Source organism: Anomaloglossus baeobatrachus, chromosome 9 (genome assembly GCF_048569485.1).
Source record: "Anomaloglossus baeobatrachus isolate aAnoBae1 chromosome 9, aAnoBae1.hap1, whole genome shotgun sequence".
Classification (NCBI taxonomy): domain Eukaryota; kingdom Metazoa; phylum Chordata; class Amphibia; order Anura; family Aromobatidae; genus Anomaloglossus; species Anomaloglossus baeobatrachus.
Genome location: NC_134361.1, coordinates 27559435 through 27581462, shown reverse-complemented (window position 1 = coordinate 27581462; position 22028 = coordinate 27559435). Strand labels below are relative to the sequence as shown.

The window sequence follows — 22028 nt, the reverse complement described above, 5'->3', positions numbered from 1 at the left end:
TGACAGAAGAAGGGAATTTTGTTACTTACCGTAAATTCCTTTTCTTCTAGCTCCAATTGGGAGACCCAGACGATTGGGTGTATAGCTACTGCCTCCGGAGGCCACACAAAGTATTACACTAAAAAGTGTAAGGCCCCTCCCCTTCTGCATATACACCCCCCGTGGGATCACGGGCTCTCAGTTTTAGTGCAAAAGCAAGAAGGAGGAAAGCCAATAACTGGTTAAACAAATTCAATCCGAAGGAACATCGGAGAACTGAAACCATTCAACATGAACAACATGTGTACCCGAAAAACCAAAAAATCCCGAAGGAAACAGGGCGGGTGCTGGGTCTCCCAATTGGAGCTAGAAGAAAAGGAATTTACGGTAAGTAACAAAATTCCCTTCTTCTTCGGCGCTCCATTGGGAGACCCAGACGATTGGGACGTCCAAAAGCTGTCCCTGGGTGGGTAAATTAATACCTCAAGTTAGGGCCGTAAAGAAGGGAATTTTGTTACTTACCGTAAATTCCTTTTCTTCTAGCTCCTATTGGGAGACCCAGACGATTGGGTGTATAGCACTGCCTCCGGAGGCCACACAAAGCATTACACTAAAAAGTGTAAGGCCCCTCCCCTTCTGGCTATACACCCCCAGTGGGATCACTGGCTCACCAGTTTTAGTGCAAAAGCAAGAAGGAGGAAAGCCAAGAACTGGTTTAAACAAATTCACTCCGAAGTAACATCGGAGAACTGAAAACCATTCAACATGAACAACATGTGTACCCGAAAAACAACCAAAAATCCCGAAGGACAACAGGGCGGGTGCTGGGTCTCCCAATAGGAGCTAGAAGAAAAGGAATTTACGGTAAGTAACAAAATTCCCTTCTTCTTCGGCGCTCCATTGGGAGACCCAGACGATTGGGACGTCCAAAAGCTGTCCCTGGGTGGGTAAAGAAATACCTCATGTTAGAGCTGCAAAGACAGCCCTCCCCTACGGGGAGGCAACTGCCGCCTGCAGGACTCTTCTACCTAGGCTGGCGTCCGCCGAAGCATAGGTATGCACCTGATAATGTTTGGTGAAAGTGTGCAGACTCGACCAGGTAGCTGCCTGGCACACCTGTTGAGCCGTAGCCTGGTGTCGTAATGCCCAGGACGCACCCACGGCTCTGGTAGAATGGGCCTTCAGCCCTGATGGAACTGGAAGCCCAGCAGAACGGTAGGCTTCAAGAATTGGTTCTTTGATCCATCGAGCCAGGGTGGCTTTAGAAGCCTGCGACCCTTTGCGCTTACCAGCGACAAGGACAAAGAGTGCATCCGAGCGGCGCAGGGGCGCCGTGCGGGAAATGTAGATTCTGAGTGCTCTCACCAGATCCAACAAATGTAAATCCTTTTCATACCGATGAACTGCATGCGGATAAAAGGAAGGCAAGGAGATATCCTGATTAAGATGAAAAGAGGATACCACCTTAGGGAGAAACTCCTGAATGGGACGCAGCACTACCTTGTCCTGGTGGAACACCAGGAAAGGAGCTTTGGATGACAGCGCTGCTAGTTCAGACACTCTCCGAAGAGACGTGACCGCTACCAGAAAGGCCACTTTCTGTGAGAGTCGAGAAAGTGACACATCCCTCAGAGGCTCGAAGGGCGGCTTCTGGAGAGTAACAAGGACCTTGTTTAGATCCCACGGATCTAACGGCCGCCTGTACGGAGGTACGATATGACAAACCCCCTGCAGGAACGTGCGCACCTGAGAAAGTCGTGCTAGACGCTTCTGAAAAAACACGGATAGTGCCGAGACTTGCCCTTTAAGGGAGCCGAGCGACAAGCCCTTTTCCAACCCAGATTGCAGGAAGGAAAGAAAGACAGGTAACGCGAATGGCCAGGGAGATACTCCTTGTGCAGAGCACCAGGATAAGAAAATCTTCCACGTTCTGTGGTAGATCTTAGCAGAAGTGGACTTCCTAGCCTGTCTCATGGTGGCAACGACCCCTTGGGATAATCCTGAAGACGCTAGGATCCAGGACTCAATGGCCACACAGTCAGGTTCAGGGCCGCAGAATTCCGATGGAAAAACGGCCCTTGGGACAGTAAGTCTGGACGGTCTGGTAGTGCCCACGGTTGGCCGACCGTGAGATGCCACAGATCCGGGTACCACGACCTCCTCGGCCAGTCTGGGGCGACGAGTATGACGCGGCCGCAATCGGATCTGATCTTGCGTAACACTCTGGGCAAGAGTGCCAGAGGTGGAAACACATAAGGGAGCCGGAACTGCGACCAATCTTGCACTAAGGCGTCTGCCGCCAGAGCTCTTTGATCGCGAGACCGCGCTATGAAGGTCGGGACCTTGTTGTTGTGCCGAGACGCCATTAGGTCGACGTCCGGCACCCCCCAGCGGCGGCAGATTTCCTGAAACACGTCCGGGTGAAGGGACCATTCCCCTGCGTCCATGCCCTGGCGACTGAGGAAGTCTGCTTCCCAGTTTTCTACGCCCGGGATGTGAACTGCTGATATGGTGGAAGCTCTTTCCTCTACCCACATGAGAATTCGCCTGACTTCCTGGAAGGCTTGCCGACTGCGTGTCCCTCCTTGGTGGTTGATGTATGCCACCGCTGTGGAGTTGTCCGACTGAATTCGGATCTGCTTTCCTTCCAGCCACTGCTGGAAGGCTAATAGGGCAAGATACACTGCCCTGATTTCCAGAACATTGATCTGAAGGGTGGACTCCTGCTGAGTCCACGTCCCTTGAGCCCTGTGGTGGAGAAAAACTGCTCCCCACCCTGACAGACTCGCGTCTGTCGTGACCACTGCCCAGGATGGGGGCAGGAATGATCTTCCCTGCGTTAATGAGGTGGGAAGGAGCCACCATAGCAGAGAATCCTTGGCCGTCTGAGAAAGGGAGACTTTCCTGTCTAGGGAAGTTGTCTTCCCGTCCCACTGGCGGAGAATGTCCCATTGAAGTGGACGCAGATGAAACTGCGCGAACGGGACTGCCTCCATTGCTGCCACCATCTTCCCTAGGAAGTGCATGAGGCGCCTTAAGGGGTGCGACTGACCCTGAAGGAGAGACTGCACCCCTGTCCGTAGAGACCGCTGCTTGTCCAGCGGAAGCTTCACTATCGCTGAGAGCGTATGAAACTCCATGCCAAGATACGTTAGTGATTGAGTCGGTGCCAGGTTTGACTTTGAAAAGTTGATGATCCACCCGAAAGTCTGGAGAGTCTCCAGCGCAACATTCAGGCTGTGTTGGCATGCCTCTTGAGAGGGTGCTTTGACAAGTAGATCGTCTAAGTAAGGGATCACCGAATGACCCTGAGAATGCAAGACTGCTACCACTGCCGCCATGACCTTGGTGAAAACCCGTGGGGCTGTCGCCAGACCAAATGGCAGAGCTACGAACTGGAGATGGTCGTCTCCTATCACGAAACGTAGGAAACGTTGGTGCTCTGTAGCAATCGGCACGTGGAGATAAGCATCTTTGATGTCTATTGATGCAAGGAAATCTCCTTGAGACATTGAGGCAATGACAGAGCGGAGGGATTCCATCCGGAACCGCCTGGCGTTCACATGCTTGTTGAGCAGCTTTAGGTCCAGAACAGGACGGAACGAGCCGTCCTTTTTTGGAACCACGAAGAGATTGGAGTAAAAACCTTGCCCTTGTTCCTGCAGAGGAACAGGGATCACCACTCCTTCTGCTTTTAGTGAGCACACCGCCTGCAGAAGGGCATCTGCTCGGTCGGGATGTGGGGAGGTTCTGAAGAACCGAGGCGGAGGACGAGAACTGAACTCTATCCTGTACCCGTGAGACAAAATGTCTGCTACCCACCGGTCTTTGACCTGTGGCAGCCAAATGTCGCAAAAGCGGGAGAGCCTGCCACCGACCGAGGATGCGGAGGGCTGAGGCCGAAAGTCATGAGGCAGCCGCCTTGGAAGCGGTTCCTCCGGTTGCTTTCTTGGGGCGTGACTGAGCCCGCCAGGAATCTGAGCTCCTTTGCTCCTTCTGAGTCCCTTTGGACGAGGAGAAATGGGTCTTGCTGGAGCCTCGAAAGGACCGAAACCTCGACTGCCACTTCCTCTGTTGAGGTTTGCTTGATCTGGGCTGGGGTAAGGAGGAGTCCTTACCCTTGGATTGCTTAATGATTTCAGCCAATTGTTCACCAAACAGTCTATCTACAGATAGCGGCAAGCTGGTTAAACATTTTTTGGAAGCAGAATCCGCTTTCCATTCCTTTAACCACAAGGCTCTGCGCAAGACAACATAGTTGGCAGACGCAATTGAGGTACGGCTTGTAGAGTCCAGGACAGCGTTGATAGCGTAAGTCGCAAACGCAGACATTTGCGAGGTTAGGGACGCTACTCGCGGCACTGCTGGACATATGATAGAGTCCACCTGTGCCAGGCCAGCTGAAATAGCTTGGAGTGCCCACACGGCCGCGAATGCTGGAGCAAACGACGCGCCAATAGCTTCATAGACAGACTTTAACCAAAGGTCCATCTGTCTGTCATTGGTATCTTTAAGCGAAGCCCCATCTTCCACTGCAACTATGGATCTAGCTGCAAGCCTGGAGATTGGGGGATCCACCTTTGGACACTGGGTCCAGCGTTTGACCACGTCAGGGGGAAAGGGATAACGTGTATCCTTAAGACGTTTGGAGAAACGCTTATCTGGGTAGGCATGGTGTTTCTGGACTGATTCTCTGAAGTCAGCGTGGTCCAGAAAAGTACTCAGTTTAGGCTTGGGATACCTGAAATGGAACTTCTCCTGCTGTGCAGCTGCCTCCTCTGCAGAAGGGGCTGGGGGAGAAATATCCAACAGTCTATTGATGGCCGCTATAAGGTCATTTACCATGGCGTCACCATCAGGAGTATCCAGATTGAGAGCGGTTTCAGGATTAGACTCCTGATCACCCTCCTCTGTCTCCTCATGTAGAGACTCTTCTCGCTGAGACCCTGATCCGCGTGATGACGTGGGGGGTCTCTCCCAGCGAGCACGCTTAGGCTGCCTGGGACTGTCATCTGAATCAGAGCCGTCAGGCTGAGATGCCTGTGACCCCCTTGAAGCACTGATTAACTCCAACTGAGGGGGACCGGGGAACGTTGCCGCAGCAGTGTCCATGGTCTGAGTAACTGGCCTGGCCTGCAAGGTCTCTAGGATTTTTGTCATAGTGACAGACATCCTGTCAGCAAAAACAGCAAACTCTGTCCCCGTCACCGGGACAGGGTTCACCGGCGACTCTGCCTGGGCCACTACCACCATAGGCTCCGGCTGACGAAGTGGCACAGGGACCGAACATTGCACACAATGGGGGTCATTGTAACCTGCCGGTAGATTAGCCCCACAAGCGGCACAAGCAGCGTTCACAGCCTGTGTCCGTTCCCCAGCCAGACTGCATGCAGGAATGGCTGCCGGCGTCTCTGTGGAGGGGGGGCGGGCCCTGGGTGTGCTCAGACAAAAAGCGGGAAACCTGCGTCCCACTGTGCCCAGTGAGAGGGCTGGAGCATGTAAATAAGGCTCCAGCCCTCGGCGCTGACGATTGCACAACGCCTGTCCCCTTCCCTGATTGACAGGGAGGGGGCGGGAACGAAGCGGAGCTAGGCCGCAAAAGCCGGGGACTAGATTTATAAGCGCCGCCGTCGTAAAAGCACGGTCGGCGCTAAGTCCCCGGCGCACTACAAGTCCCAGCCGCGCCGCCGCTCCCGGAGCGGCCGGCGCGGTAGTTCCCAACACATAAAGTCACTCAGCCAAGCTGCAGTGACTCAAACCCCAGCGCGCAGCGCTACTGTCCCCGGCGCACTAGCACACCCAGCAAGTCTGGAGTGTGCGCGGCCAGTCCATAGGGGGACACAGAGTACCTGAATGTTGCAGGGCCTTGTCCCTGAACGGTACCCCGGCTCCTTATCCAGCAGGTTCAATGGGTCTGTGGACGGAGCCCGGCCTCAGGGCTTGGAGGCCGGTAAGATCCCACTTCCTCAGAGCCCCTCAGGGGGATGGGGAAGGAAAACAGCATGTGGGCTCCCGCCTCCGTACCCGCAATGGGTACCTCAACCTTACAAACCGCAAGTGGGGTGAGAAGGGAGCATGCTGGGGGCCCTAGTATGGGCCCTCTTTTCTTCCATCCGACATAGTCAGCAGCTGCTGCTGACTAAACAGTGGAGCTATGCGTGGATGTCTGACCTCCTTCGCACAAAGCAGAAAAACTGGTGAGCCAGTGATCCCACTGGGGGTGTATAGCCAGAAGGGGAGGGGCCTTACACTTTTTAGTGTAATGCTTTGTGTGGCCTCCGGAGGCAGTGCTATACACCCAATCGTCTGGGTCTCCCAATGGAGCGCCGAAGAAACAGCCCTTCCCTACATGGAGGCAACCGCCGCCTGCAGGACTCTTCTACCTAGGCTGGCATCCGCCTAAGCGTAGGCATGCACCTGATAATGCTTGGTGAAAGTGTGCAGACTCGACCAGGTAGCTGCTTGGCACACCTGCTGAGCCGTAGCCTGGTGCCGTAATGCCCAGGACGCACCCACGGCTCTGGTAGAATGGGCCTTCCGCCCTGAGGAACCGGAAGCCCAGCAGAACGGTAGGCTTCAAGGATTGGTTCCTTGATCCATCGAGCCAGGGTGGATTTGGAAGCCTGCGACCCTTTGCGCTGACCAGCGACAAGTACAAAGAGTGCATCCGAACGGCGCAGGGGCGCCGTGCGGGAAATGTAGATTCTGAGTGCTCTCATCAGATCCAACAAATGCAAATCCAATTCATATCGCTGAACTGGATGAGGACAAAAGGAAGGTAAGGAGATATCCTGATTGAGATGAAAGGGGGATACCACCTTAGGGAGAAGCCCCGGAATCAGGCGCAGCACTACCTTGTCTTGGTGAAACACCAGGAAGAGAGCTTTGGATGACCGCGCTGCTAGCCCGGACACTCTCTGAAGAGACGTGACCGCTACCAAAAAGGCCACTTTCTGTGAAAGTCGAGAAAGTGAAACATCCCTCAGAGGCTCAAAGGGCGGCTCCTGGAGAGCAATTAGTACCCTGTTCAGATCCCATGGGTCTAACGGCCTCTTGTACGGAGGGACAATGTGACAACCCCCTGCAGGAACGTGCGTACCTAAGGAAGTCGTACTATGCGCTTCTGAAAGAATACAGACAGCGCTGGGACTCGTCCGTTAAGGGAGCCGAGCGACAAACCTTTTCCCAAACCAGATTGCAGGAAGGAAGGAAAAGTAGGCAATGCAAATGTCCAGGGAGACACTCCCTGAGCAGAGCACTAAGATAAGAATATCTTCCACGTCTTGTGGTAGATCTTGGCAGACGTCGGCTTCCTAGCCCGTCTCATGGTGGCAATGACGTCTTGAGATAATCCTGAAGACGCTAGGATCCAGGACTCAATGGCCACACAGTCAGGTTCAGGGCCGTCGAATTCAGATGGAAAAAACGGCTTTTGGGACAGTAAGTCTGGCCGGTCTGGTAGTGCCCACGGTTGGCCAACCGTGAGATGCCACAGATGCGGGTACCACGACCTCCTCGGCCAGTCTGGGGCGCGAAGATGACGCGGCGGCAATCGGAGCTGATCTTGCGTAGCCCTCTGGGCAACAGTGCCAGAGGGGGAAACACATAGGGTAGCTGGAACTGCGACCAATCCTGAACTAAGGCGCCTGCCGCCAGAGCTCTTTGATCGGGAGACCGCGCCATGAAAATCGGGCCCTTGTTGTTGTGCCGAGACGCAATTAGGTCGACGTCCGGCCTCCCCCAGCGGCTACAGATTTCTTGAAACCCGTCCGGGTGCAGAGACCATTCCCCTGCGTCCGTGCCCTGGCGACTGAGGAAGTCTGCTTCCCAGTTTTCTACGCCCGGGATGTGAACTGCGGATATGGTGTATGCTCTGTCTTCCACCCACATCAGAATCCGCCGGACTTCCTGGGAGGCTTGCCGGCTGCGTGTTCCGCCTTGGTGGTTGATGTATGCCACCGCTGTGAAGTTGTCCGACTGAATTCGGATCTGTTTGCCTTCCAGCCTCTGCTGGAAGGCTTGCAGGGCAAGATACCCTGCCCAGATTTCCAGAACATTGATCTGAAGGGTGGACTCCTCTGAAGAGAGTCCTTGCCCGTCTGAGAAAGGGGTACGTTCCTGTCTAGGGACGTCGACTTCCCATCCCATTGGCGAAGAATGTCCTATAAAAGTGGACGCAGATGAAACTGCGCGAAAGGGACTGCCTCTGCATGAGGCGCCTTAAGGGGTGTGACTGGCCATGAAGGAGAGACTGCACCCCCGTCTGTAGTGAACGCTGTATGTCCAGCGGGAGCTGCACTATCGCTGAGAGAGTGTGAAGCTCCATGCCAAGATATGTCAGCGATTGGGTCGGTGTCAGATTTAACTTTGAAAAGTTTATGATCCACCCGAAACTCTGGAGAGTCTCCAGCGCCACGTTCAGGCTGTGTTGGCATGCCTCTTGAGAGGGTGCCTTGACAAGTAGATCGTCCAAGTAAGGGATCACAGAGTGACCCTGAGAGTGCAGGACTGCTCCCACTGCTGCCATGAACTTGGTGAAAATCCGTGGGGCTGTCGCCAGACCGAAGGGCAGGGCTACGAACTGAAGATGCTCGTCTTCAATAACGAATCGTAGCCAACACCGGTGCTCTGGAGCAATCGGCACGTGGAGATAAGCATCCTGATGTCTATTGACGCTAGGAAATCTCCTTGAGACATTGAGGCAATGACGGAGCGGAGGGATTCCATCCGGAACCGCCTGGTTTTCACGTGCTTGTTGAGCAGTGTTAGGTCCAAAACGGAACGGAAAGAGCCGTCCTTTTTTGGTACCACAACCAGATTGGAGTAAAAACCGTATCTTGTTCCTGAGGAGGAACAGGGATTACCACTCCTTCTGCCTGCAGAAGAGCATCGGCTCGGTCGGGAGGTGAGGAATTTCTGAAGATCTAGCCGGAGGACGAGAACAGAACTCTATCCTGTACACGTGAGACAAAATGTCTCTCACCCACCGGTCTTTGACCTGTGGCAGCTAAATGTCGCCAAAGCGGGAGAGTCTGCCACCGACCGCGGATGCGGAGAGAGAGGGCTGAACGTCATGAGGAAACCGCCTTGGTAGCGGTTCCTCCGGCTGCCTTCCTTGGGCGTGATTGAGCCCGCCAGGAATCTGCGCCTCTCTGAGTCTTTTGAGTCCTTTTGGACGAGGACAATTGGGACCTGCCCGAGCCTGGGAAGGACCGAAACCTCGACTGTCCCTTCCTCTGTTGAGTGTTGTTTGATCTGGGCTGGTGTAAGGAAGAGTCCTTACCCTTGGACTGTTTAATGATATCATCCAATCGCTCACCAAACAGTCTGTCACCAGATAATGGCAAACTGGTTAAGCACTTTTTTGGAAGCAGAATCTGCATTCCATTCCCTCAACCACAAGGCTCTGCGTAAAACCACGGAGTTGGCGGACGCCACTGACGTACGGCTCGTAGTGCAGGACAGCATTAATAGCGGAAGTCGCAATGCAGACATTGCGAGGTTAAGGACGCCATCTGCGGCACAGATGTACATGTGACAGTGTCCACGTGCGCAAGACCAGCTGAAATAGCTTGGAATGCCCATACGGCTGCGAATGCCGGAGCAACCGACACACCGATAGCTTCATAGACAGAATTCAACCAGAGGACCATCTGTCTGTCAATGGCATCTTTAAGTGAAGTCCCATCTTCCACTGCAACTATGGATCTAGCCGCAAGCCTGGAGATTGGGGGATCCACCTTTGGACACTGGGTCCAGCGCTTGACCACGTCAGGGGGAAAAAGGATAACGTGTATCCTTAATACGATTGGAGAACGCTTATCTGGATAAGTGTGGTGTTTCCGGATTGCTTCTCTGAAGTCAGAGTGGCCAGAAAAGTACTCAATGTACGCTTGAGATACTGAAAAGGGATTTCTCCTGCTGTGAAGCTGACTCCTCCACCGGAGGAGCTGAGGGAGAAATATCCAACATTCCATTGATGGACGCTAGAAGATCAGTCACTATGGCGTCACCATCCGGTGTATCCGGATTGAGAGCGGTCTCAGGATCAGAGTCCTGATCAGCTACGTCTGCCTCATCATACAGAGAGTCCTGCTGGGACCCTAACCAGTGATGAAGCCGAGTGCCGCTCCCAGCGAGCTCGCTTAGGCTGTCTGGGACTGTCGTCCGTGTCAGAGCCTGCGCCCTGGGATGCATGGGACCCCCCCGGAGCACTGATTTGTTCCAAATGAGGGTGGCCAGGGAGCATTGTATCAACATTGCCCATGGTCCGTCTGGACTGCAAAGTCTCTAAGATGTTAGTCACAGTCACAGACAATCTATCAGCCGAAACTGCAACTCCGTCCCTGTCCCTGGACAGGGTTCACCGGTGGTTCCTTTGGCCACCTCTAGCAGAGATCCCGGCTGACCAAGTGATACAGGGGAGCATTGCACACAATGGGGACAGTGGAACCTGCCGTGTGGAACAGTATCACGTGCAGTACAAGCAGCATAGAAAGCCTGTGCCTTGGCACCCTTGCTTTTTTGTTGCTGTTGTCTAGCCATCTAGAAGTATATAGCCAAGAATAGCGACCGTACAGTGCAATGTATAGCATACAAGCAGAAAGTACAAATGAACACTTCAGCACATGCAGTACAAGCAGCATAGAAAACCTGTGCCTTAGCACCCTTGCTTTTTTGCTGCTGTTGTCTAGCCATCTAGGAGTATATAGCCAAGAATAGCGACCGTACAGTGCAGTGTATAGCATACCAGCATGAAGTACCAATGAACACTTCAGCACATGCAATACAAGCAGCCTAGAAAGCCTGTGCCCTAGCACTCTTGCTTTTTGCTGCTGTAGTCTAGCCATCTAGGCATAAAGTACAAATGGCATTAGTGGGGTCAGCACTTCAGGTGCCGCTTACCGCCCGCACAAAAGCGGGTGTGTGGTCGCCCGAATCCTGTGACTGGTTGCCCAGAGCTTGTCTCCCTTCTCCAGCCCAGACTGCGTGCAGGAATGGCTGCCGGCGTCCTGTGAAGAGGGGCGGGCCGTGGGCGTGCCCCAGACAAGAGCGGGAAACTGGCGTCCCACTGTGTCCAGTGAAGGGGGCTGGAGAATGCAAAGCAGACTCCAGCTCTCGGCGCTGACTTTCTGTACAGCGTCCCGCCCCTCTCCTGACTGGCAGGGCTGGGGGCGGGAACGAAGCGAAAACTAGGCCGCAAAGCCGGGGACTCGAGTAATAAGCGCGGCCGTCCTATGTGCACGGCCAGCGCGGAAGTCCCCGGCGCACCACAAGTCCCAGCCGCGCCACAGTGTAAAACACCCCGCAGCGGCCGGCGCGGCAGTTTCTAATGCATAAATTCACTCAGCTAAGCTGCAGTGAATAATAGCACAAGCGCTCCGCGCTGTTGTCCCCGGCGCACTAGCACTCCCAGCAATGCTGGCGTGTGTGTGCGCGATGTGTACGGGGACACAGAGTACCTTAATGTAGCAGGGCCCTGTCCCTGACGATATCCAGCTCCATATCCAGCAGGGTCTCCGGGTCTGTGGATGGAGCCCGGTCTCAGTGCCTGGAGACCGGTAAGATCCCACTTCACCCAGAGCCCTGAGGGGGGATGGGGAAGGAAAGCAGCATGTGGGCTCCAGCCTCCGTACCCGCAATGGGTACCTCAACCTTAACAAACACCGCCGACAAAAGTGGGGTGAGAAGGGAGCATGCTGGGGGCCCCATATGGGCCCACTTTTCTTCCAACCGACATAGTCAGCAGCTGCTGCTGACTAAAAACAGTGGAGCTATGCGTGGATGTCTGACCTCCTTCGCACAAAGCATGAAAACTGAGAGCCCGTGATCCCACGGGGGGTGTATATGCAGAAGGGGAGGGGCCTTACACTTTTTAGTGTAATACTTTGTGTGGCCTCCGGAGGCAGTAGCTATACACCCAATCGTCTGGGTCTCCCAATGGAGCGCCGAAGAAACTTGAAATAAAAGAGTAAAGGACAGGCAAGATGGATCAGAGCTTAAATGGCAAATATTGAAACGCGCGGTCAGTTTTAAAATTGATTATTATGAAAAGAATCTTCACTGTCACAAAATGTTAAAGTTCACAAGAAGCTGGTTAAATAATGTATCAATAACCACAAAGTCAGTAAGGTTTCCTATATATAAATTGACAAGAATATATTTACAGGAACATGAAGTGTTAAACTAGTGGGCACCGTGTGCCATGTGCAGGGAGCTATACAGTGATACTGCCAACCAGCTAATCGTACACTCGGAAGTAAGGGAAGCCCTTTCCGCCTACATCTCTCTGTGAATCAATATTGCTGTAAACGCCATCAGCGGCGCCAAGAACCTCAGACAATGATGGTTCCCTCAAGCTAAATCAGCCGCCTGGCAGAAACGGATTCCCTCCCTCGAATTCTAATTCTGGATGTCAGCCTATCACACTCATCACCGCTTTACCGACAGGATTAGAAACTTACTTTCAGATTCTGACTTTTGAGTCTCCTCTTCCTCCGTAATGATTTTGGCAGGATCACTCTTCATTTTTTCAGCAGTAGTTCCACATACTGCATCGATTTCAGTGACTGACGATACAATGGCTTCCTCCTGAATACCACCGGTGTTCACCTGGTCTTCTTCAGCCTTTGCGGTTTCCTGTCTGGAAACAGCAGAGGATCCATCACCCTCTTCCACATCTGTGTCGCTATCTAAATGAGGTTCAGCGGCCTCATTAGTAGTTTCTGTATCTTTTTTATCACCTTCAGTGTTCATGGTACTTTGAGGTGATAGTTTATCCAACTCTGGTGCAACAGGTGAGCCATCATCATCGGTGTCACTGTCCACATGGAGAGCAGCGGCCATCACTACATCACTTAGAGCTGTCTTGTCCTTTGGTTCATCGGTAGTGGCCTTTTCCAGGGTAGCACTTGACACTTCAGGTACGGGATCATCTTCATCGACATCGGTGTCGCTATCCATACCTGATGCCTTTTCAACCTTTGGGCTTTCTACAGCGGAGTGTTGTGGTCCCTGTGTCACGTCTGTACCGGGGATGTCGACCTCTTCATCCACATCTGTGTCGCTGTCTAGGTTTGATTCCTTTTTAGGGGATTCAGGTGGTGCTTTCTTCACGTCTTCAGTAGACACATCTTCCTCTACATCAGTGTCACTGTCCAGATGGAAACCTTCTTTCTTCTCGTCTTCCAGATCAGTCTTGTTCTCAGCTGGCTTGTGTAGGTCATCATCAACATCAGTGTCACTGTCCATACCAAGCACAGCTCTTTCTTCAGTTTTACTAGGTTCATCCATCATTTTTTCCACTTCATCATCATTATTAGTCTTAGGCTCTATCATATTCTGATCACCCTCAACATCAGTATCGCTGTCAAAGTCATCTTTAGACAGGTCTAGATTTGCATCGATATCAGATTTCTCAATATCTACGGATGGAGGTGGATTGGTTTTCTCCAAATCAGAACCTGTAGCTGTGGGTTCATCGTCGTCTGTGTCACTGTCCATGTAAAAATCGGTCTCACCTGGTCCTGAGGATATACCGTTGCCGTCTTCTGTTTTGGTTTGGATTTCAGAGGTCACATCTTTCTCAGACATGGTTGTGTTGCTTTCTTTAGTGTTTCCTTCACCGTCTAAGCCAACATTATCTTCTTTCTGCTTTACATCTGTACCTAAATGTTTATTGTGCACAAGGGCATCAATTTCAAGATTTCTTTCCCTTGGATCCACCTGAGAAGTCTCACTTCTTGAGGATGTGACGTTATCTTCCTGAAGACATGGAGTGCTGACTTGCGCACTTTCAGAGGATGATGACTTAATTGCATCATCTGGCATCATCCTCGCCCGCTCCCGCTCTGCCTTCAGCTTGTCATTTACAGTTTCTACACAAGGTTCCAGCGTGCCACCACCAGGCAAAGGCTCCACCTTCCTCTCCACTTGTTTTCCTTTATATTCATTTGTGTCATCTGTTGCCAATCTCAATTTTGTTGATTTCTCGGATTCCTTTTCTTCTTGGTCTACTGTTATTGTCTTTTCTTCATGTTTGGGCTGTTCTTTAAGAACAGAAGGTGTGGAGATATTCTGTGAAGAAGGTACGAAAGAGCTGCTTCTTCTTGACGTGTCTGTATCACTATCGCATTGTAGATTTAGTGATGGAAGATGTGTCTCCGATGTAGAGGTTTCATTTTCCTCATCGCTAAGAAGCAAAAACAAAAAAAAAAAAGTATGGTATATTTTCTTAATCATTATAACTTAATAATAACCACCAAGGAAAGATTTATTGGCGAGGTCTTTTAATACCAAAAGGAAACAAACAAACACTGTGTTCCGAAAGTGCGTAGTTCATGTGCCCGATGTGCACAGCAGATGCCGATGACAGCGAGGTTGTAAAGCTGAGCAGATGTCAATCTTGAACTTGTGTTTTTACTTTTTTTTTTTTTTTATAAAAACTCCCCCCCCTCCCCAATTTTTTTTTTTGTTTTTACTGCTTCCTTTAGGGAACTTGAAGCTGCAATCTTCTGATCGCTTGTGCTTTACAGAGCAGGATAAGCATCAGCACCGCTCTGTACAGCAGAAATGAGGATCTCCTATGAACACTGGCACTCAGCTGGCATCCACAGGAGGTTCGTCATGACAGACACCCATTGGCACCCCGCAATCACGTCACGGGGCCTCCAATGGGAGCGGGGACCGGCGTGCTCTCCACCGGCACGTGTTAAATCCTGGTATCAGATTGACAGCGGGACTTAACTGGTTAACAGCCGCAGCTATTAGAGGCACATGGCAGCTAATCAGATCAGCAGACATGTGCAGGAAAAGATGCGGTTTCGGCATGTGAGCCCGCATCAAAGGCAGGGAGACTACTTAAAGGGAACCTGTCATCAGAAATTTGGCTTTCAACCTAAATGTTTCCCCCTTTGCAGCTCGTGGGCTGCATTCTAGTAAGGTTTCTATACTTTTTGTGCCCCCTTTTAAACCAAAATAAACACTTTATAAAACTGTACCTTTCGGTTTGAAAATCTTGTAAATCGTCCATGGGGGCGGGCCGTGTGGCGTCCGTTGCTGTATCTTACGCCGTCCCCCATGCTCCAAATCATCCCTCAGGACGCCGCCCACTGCGCCCGAGGTCCCGTGCACGCTGGGACACCTGGTGATGTGGTCGCACGCACGAGAGTATGGGCGGAGCTGTGATTGCATCGCAAGTGCCCGCCCATACTCTCATGGGCGCGCTCTCCCCTCTGTACGTCGCTCAGATCCTCTCCGCTTCTCCTGTTGTGGCCTGCTCCGCTCCTCCCATCTATTTCCTGCTGCAGGGTACGATGGGAAGGAGGTGACGTCGGGCCGGCGCAGAACGCTGGAGGTAGTGGGGAAAGGGCGGGCACGAGAGTATGGGCGGGCACTTGCGATGCAATCACAGCGCCGCCCATACTCTCGTGCGTGCGACCACGTCACTAGGTGTCCCGGCGTGCACGGGACCTCGGGCGCAGTGGGCGGCGTCCTGAGGGATGATTTGGAGCATGGGGGACGGCGTAAGATACAGCAACGGACGCCACACGGCCCGCCCCCATGGACGATTTACAAGATTTTCAAACCGAAAGGTACAGTTTTATAAAGTGTTTATTTTGGTTTAAAAGGGGGCACAAAAAGTATAGAAACCTTACTAGAATGCAGGTCAGGAGCTGCAGAGGGGGAAACATTTAGGTTGAAAGCCAAATTTCTGATGACAGGTTCCCTTTAAGACATACTTGTATGTTTTAGGTCGGTAAGGGAGGGGGGGGCGCTCACACAAATAAATAAATAAATCTTAAGCTCCTTCAGGTCATACTAACTTGCCATTGGTACTGAAGTGGTGGCTAAATAATGAAATTCTATACTCACTTTTTAGAATGGCTCATTATTACTATCACTAGCTGCTGTTCAGATTTCCTGGCATATCAGTCATAATAATCATCAGGCGAGAAGGCATATCAACCATAGCTATGTCACTAGCGGACAGATTTGTTTTTCTTTCAAAGGGAACCCGACAGTAGATATTGCTACAACTAAGTACCGTATTTTTCGCTTTATAAGACGCACCCCAAACTTAGACATAAAAAAAGGTAAAAAAAAAGAAAAATGGGGTCCGTCTTATACTCCAGTGTTCTCTTACCGGAGGGGGCAGCAGTGGTGGTGAAGCGGGGTCACAGGATCTAGAGGCTGTGCTGGCAGGCACGGTGGGTCAGTGGTAGCGGAGTCCGTGGTGGCAGGTGCCGTGGCGTCCGTGGTGGCAGGTGCCATGGCGTCCGGGGTGTCAGGAGTCGGGGGGTCAGTGGTGTCAGGAGTCGGGGGGTCAGTGGTGGCAGGAGCTGCGGGGCCCGTGGTGGCAGGAGCCGCGGGGCCCGTGGTGGCAGGAGCCGCGGGGCCCGTGGTGGCAGGAGCCGCGGGGCCCGTGGTGGCAGGAGCCGCGGGGCCCGTGGTGGCAGGAGCCGCGGGGCCCGTGGTGGCAGGAGCCGCGGGGCCCGTGGTGGCAGGAGCCGCGGGGCCCGTGGTGGCAGGAGCCGCGGGGCCCGTGGTGGCAGGAGCCGCGGGGCCCGTGGTGGCGGCAGCAGCAGCGGCGTCGGGTGAGTCATGCAGCAGGTCGGTGCAGTGAGTGTCCGCGGTCCCGGTTCAAATGATGGCGCCTGGAGCGGCGCATGAGCAGATGGCGCTCTCATCCAAGAGCTCCATCTGCGCACGCGCCCACTCTCGGCGCCATCATTTGAAACTGGGACCGCGGACAAACTGGGTAACCTGCTGCACAGCCGCCCGCCCCGCACGCACAGAGTGGCAGCCAGCAGGCTGCCCGCCCACCCTGCGTGCAAGCGGCCGGGCGGCAGCTGTCTGCCGCCTGCACACAGCACCTGGCCGCTGGCCGCACACAGCACCCGGCCACACATAGCACCCGGCTGATGCACGCACACAGCACCCGATCGCTGGCCGCACACATCACCCAACCACCGGCCGCACACAGCAGCCGGCCGCACACAGCACCCGACCGCCGGCTGCCACCCGCACACAGCACCCGATCCCCGGCCGCACACAGCACCTGGCTGATGCCCACACACAGCACCCGACTGCCGGTCGCACACAGCACCCGACCGCCGCCCGCAGCACCCGACCGCCGCCCGCACCCAGCCGCCGGCTGCCACCTGCACACAGCACCCGGCCGCCGCCCGCGCACAGCACCCGGCCGCCGCCCGCGCACAGCACCCGGCCGCCGCCCGCGCACAGCACCCGGCCGCCGCCCGCGCACAGCACCCGACCGCCGCCCGCGCACAGCACCAGACCGCCGCCCGCGCACAGCACCAGACCGCCGCCCGCGCACAGCACCCGGCCGCCGGCAGCCGCCCGCACACAGCACCCGGCCGCCGCCGGCCGCACACAGCACCCGACCGCCGCCCGCACGCAGCCCCCGACCGCCGGCCGCACGCAGCCCCCGACCGCCGGCCGCACGCAGCCCCCGACCGCCGGTAACACGCACACAGCACCCGACCGCCGGTAACACGCACACAGCACCCGACCGCCGGTAACACGCACACAGCACCCGGCCGCCGCCCGCGCACAGCACCCGGCCGCCGCCCGCGCACAGCACCCGGCCGCACACAGCCCCCGATCGCCGGCAGCACCCGACCGCCGGCCGCACACAGCACCCGGCCGCCGGCCGCACACAGCACCCGGCCGCCGGCCGCACACAGCACCCGGCCGCCGGCCGCACACAGCACCCGGCCGCCGGCCGCACACAGCACCCGGCCGCCGGCCGCACACAGCACCCGGCCGCCGGCCGCACACAGCACCCGGCCGCCGGCCGCACACAGCACCCGGCCGCCGGCCGCACACAGCACCCGGCCGCCGGCCGCACACAGCACCCGGCCGCCGGCCGCACACAGCACCCGGCCGCCGGCCGCACACAGCACCCGGCCGCCGGCCGCACACAGCACCCGGCCGCCGGCCGCACACAGCACCCGGCCGCCGGCCGCACACAGCACCCGGCCGCCGGCCGCACACAGCACCCGGCCGCCGGCCGCACACAGCACCCGGCCGCCGGCCGCACACAGCACCCGGCAGCCGGCCGCACACAGCACCCGGCAGCCGCCTGCACACAGCACCCGGCCGCCGCCGGCCGCACACAGCACCCGGCCGCCGGCAGCCGCCCGCACACAGCACCCGGCCGCCGGCAGCCGCCCGCACACAGCACCCGGCCGCCGCCGGCCGCACACAGCACCCGGCCGCCGCCGGCCGCACACAGCACCCGGCCGCCGCCCGCACACAGCACCCGACCGCCGCCCGCACACAGCACCAGACCGCCGCCCGCACACAGCATCAGACCGCCGCCCGCACACAGCCCCCGGCCGCACACAGCCCCCGACCGCCGGCCGCACGCAGCCCCCGACCGCCGGCCGCACGCAGCACCCGGCCGCCGGCCGCACGCAGCACCCGGCCGCCGGCCGCACGCAGCACCCGGCCGCCGGCCGCACGCAGCACCCGGCCGCCGGCCGCACGCAGCACCCGACCGCCGGCCGCACGCAGCACCCGACCGCCGGCAACACGCAGCACCCGACCGCCGGCAACACGCAGCACCCGACCGCCGGCAACACGCAGCACCCGACCGCCGGCAACACGCAGCACCCGACCGCCGGTAACACGCAGCACCCGACCGCCGGTAACACGCACACAGCACCCGGCCGCCGCCCGCGCACAGCACCCGGCCGCCGCCCGCGCACAGCACCCGGCCGCCGCCCGCGCACAGCACCCGGCCGCACACAGCCCCCGATCGCCGGCAGCACCCGACCGCCGCCCGCATGCAGCACCCGGCCGCCGGCCGCACGCAGCACCCGACCGCCGGTAACACGCAGCACCCGACCGCCGGTAACACGCAGCACCCGACCGCCGGTAACACGCAGCACCCGACCGCCGGTAACACGCAGCACCCGACCGCCGGTAACACGCAGCACCCGGCCGCCGGTAACACGCAGCACCCGGCCGCTGGCTGCCACCCGCACACAGCACCCGGTCGCCGCCCGCACACAGCACCAGACCGCCGCCCGCACACAGCACCAGACCGCCGCCCGCACACAGCACCAGACCGCCGCCCGCACACAGCACCCGGCCGCACACAGCACCCGGCCGCACACAGCACCCGGCCGCACACAGCACCCGGCCGCACACAGCACCCGGCCGCACACAGCACCCGGCCGCACACAGCACCCGGCCGCACACAGCACCTGATCGCCGGCCGCACACAGCACCTGATCGCCGGCCGCACACAGCACCTGATCGCCGGCCGCACACAGCACCCGTCCGCCGCCCGCACGCAGCACCCGGCCGCCGGCCGCACGCAGCCATGGGTACCCGGCTGCCACCGCACGCAAGCACAGGTACCCGGCCGCTTGCACGCAGCCACAAGCACCCGGCCGCCCGATCGCCGCACGGACAGGACCCCCAGGTACCGCTATATTCAGATTATAAGATGCACTCCCCATTTTCCTCCCAAAGTTTTGGGAGTAAAAGTGCGTCTTAGAAAGCGAAAAATACGGTACATCATAAACCACAGACTGGCTGTGCAATTGCAGTTAGATCTCTCGTTATGGAAGTTGGCCTGGGAGGAGAGGAGCGACTATTCTTGTTTCTGGCTATGCTCCTCGGCTGGATCTTTAAAGGCTCAGGTCCATGCTACCAGCAGTTTAGTCAGTATGAATCGGCTGACAGTTTCCCTTTAAGTACTGAACTGGGGAGGAGGCGAGCACTTAAATATAAACAGGGGCTATCAGTTCTTACGCTGCAATAATGGACATTATTCTTGCTGAGCAAAGACATAAAATACAACAACTATATCCAAAAGGTGTCGATGCCAAAAGAACAGACTGCCTTTGGTAGATCTGCTTTTTTTTGACAATTGCTGAATATTACGTAGACCCACAGACCGCACAAAAACAGGTTGCGTTGTGGTCAGTGCAATCTCTACTCCGCTACATCTGCATCTTAAAATTACATGCAAAGTAAGTGTATCCAGTACAGCAGGACCAGGGAAGTGTAAGGCTATGTTCACACTAGAAAAATGATTTTTCTTAAGAAATTTCTTAAGAAATTTCTTAAGAGTGCACCTGTGTTAAAAAACGCACCAAAAACGCACCTGCGTTTTAGGTCCGTTTTAGGTCCGTTTTAGGTCCGTTTTAGGTCCGTTTTTACCGCTGGTTGCTCCCTGCGTTATTGTGCCAATTATCTATGGCAAAAAACGCAGTTAGCTGCAGAAAAGAAGTGACATGCTCATTCTTTTTCTTAAGAAAATCTACTGAAAGAATTTTCTTAAGAAAAAAACGCAGTGTGTGCACAGCTAATTTTTTTTGCCATAGGTTTTGCTGGGGAATGTCTGCAGAAAGGTTACAAGAATTTCTCAAGAAATTTCTGCAGCAAAAACGGACCCAAAACGGACCCAAAACGCAGGTAAAAAACGCAGTGTGTGAACATAGCCTAAGGCCTTGGTTCCACTTGTGTTTTGCACAGAAGAGTGCAATGAGACAAAACATCGGATTGTACTCGCACCAGTGCAAAACTATGGGGCAGTGTCCATCTGCGATTAATTTCTCACGCCATATCGGCATGAGAAATTAATTGCATCGTGCTGCGTTTGTCAGCGAGTTTCGGCTCACACGTACCTATACAAGCCTATGGGTGCATATGAAACATCGCACTGCACTCCGATATCATCTAACCGCAGTGCAATGTAAGCAGAGACAGGCAGCGGAGGAGAAGGAGAAAGTGCTCTCTCCCTCTTTTCCACAGCTATGATCCGATCGCATGATCGGATCACAGTTGCATGATCCTCGGCTCACACTCGCAGCAATGGGTCATTAGCAGTAGCGCTTCCGATGCTCTCGCATCGAAATCTTTGTGCAAGTGGAACCGAGGCCTTAGGCTGCTTTCACACATCTGGTTTTTGCAGTCAGGCACAATCTGGCGAAAAACGAATCAGTCCCCGGATCAGTTTTTCCCTCATTGAATTTTATTAGCGCCGGATTGTGCCTGATGTCCTTGCGTTGCAACCGTTGTGCACCGAAATTTCTGTGTCCATCAGCCGGAAAGGACGCAGCATGCAACGTGTTTTGGCTGTGGCAAAAAAACGGACCGCGCCGGAGGTCCAGCGTCATGAACAATGAAAGCCTATGGGCGCCGGATCAGTCGTAATGCGGCAAAGAAGGGAATTTTGTTTACTTACCGTAAATTCCTTTTCTTCTAGCTCCAATTGGGAGACCCAGACAATTGGGTGTATAGCTATTGCCTCCGGAGGCCACACAAAGTATTACACTTAAAAGTGTAAGGCCCCTCCCCTTCTGGCTATACACCCCCAGTGGGATCACTGGCTCACCAGTTTTAGTGCCAAAGCAAGAAGGAGGAAAGCCAATAACTGGTTTAAAGACCAAATCAATCCGAGGAAACATCGGAGAACTGAACCATACCACATGAACAACATGTGTACCCGAAAAAACAGAAAAACCCCGAGAAAACAGGGCGGGTGCTGGGTCTCCCAATTGGAGCTAGAAGAAAAGGAATTTACGGTAAGTAAACAAAATTCCCTTCTTCTTTTTCGCTCCTAATTGGGAGACCCAGACAATTGGGACGTCCAAAAGCAGTCCCTGGGTGGGTAAAAGAATACCTCGTGATAGGGCCGTCAAACAGCCCTTTCCTACAGGTGGGCAATTGCCGCCTGAAGGACTTATCTACCTAGGCTGGCGTCTGCCGAAGCGTAGGTATGCACCTGAAAATGCTTGGTAAAAGTATGCAGACCCAATCAGGTAGGTGCCTGACACACCTGCTGAGCCGTAGCCTGGTGCCGTAATGTCCAGGATGCACCCACGGCTCTGGTAGAATGGGCCTTCAGCCTTGAGAGAACCAGAAGCCCAGTAGAACTGTAGGTTTCAAGAATTGGTTCCTCGATCCCCCGAGCCAGGGTGGATTTGGAAGCTTGCGACTGTTTACGCCGACCAGCGACAAGGACAAAGAGTGCATCCGGGTGGCGCAGGAGCGCCATGCGGGAAGTA

General features: G+C 55.3%; 1 protein-coding gene across 3 annotated transcripts in view; it reads right to left on the bottom strand.

The window, feature by feature from the left end:
• MDC1 (mediator of DNA damage checkpoint 1) overlaps positions 1-22028 on the bottom strand; it is a 100318-nt gene that overhangs the window by 67616 nt on the left and 10674 nt on the right. For all 3 annotated transcript variants that reach the window (XM_075323431.1, XM_075323433.1, XM_075323432.1), the window contains exon 5: positions 12444-14170. In XM_075323431.1, the coding sequence (XP_075179546.1) occupies positions 12444-14170 (1727 nt within the window). The remainder of the gene's footprint in view (positions 1-12443; positions 14171-22028) is intronic.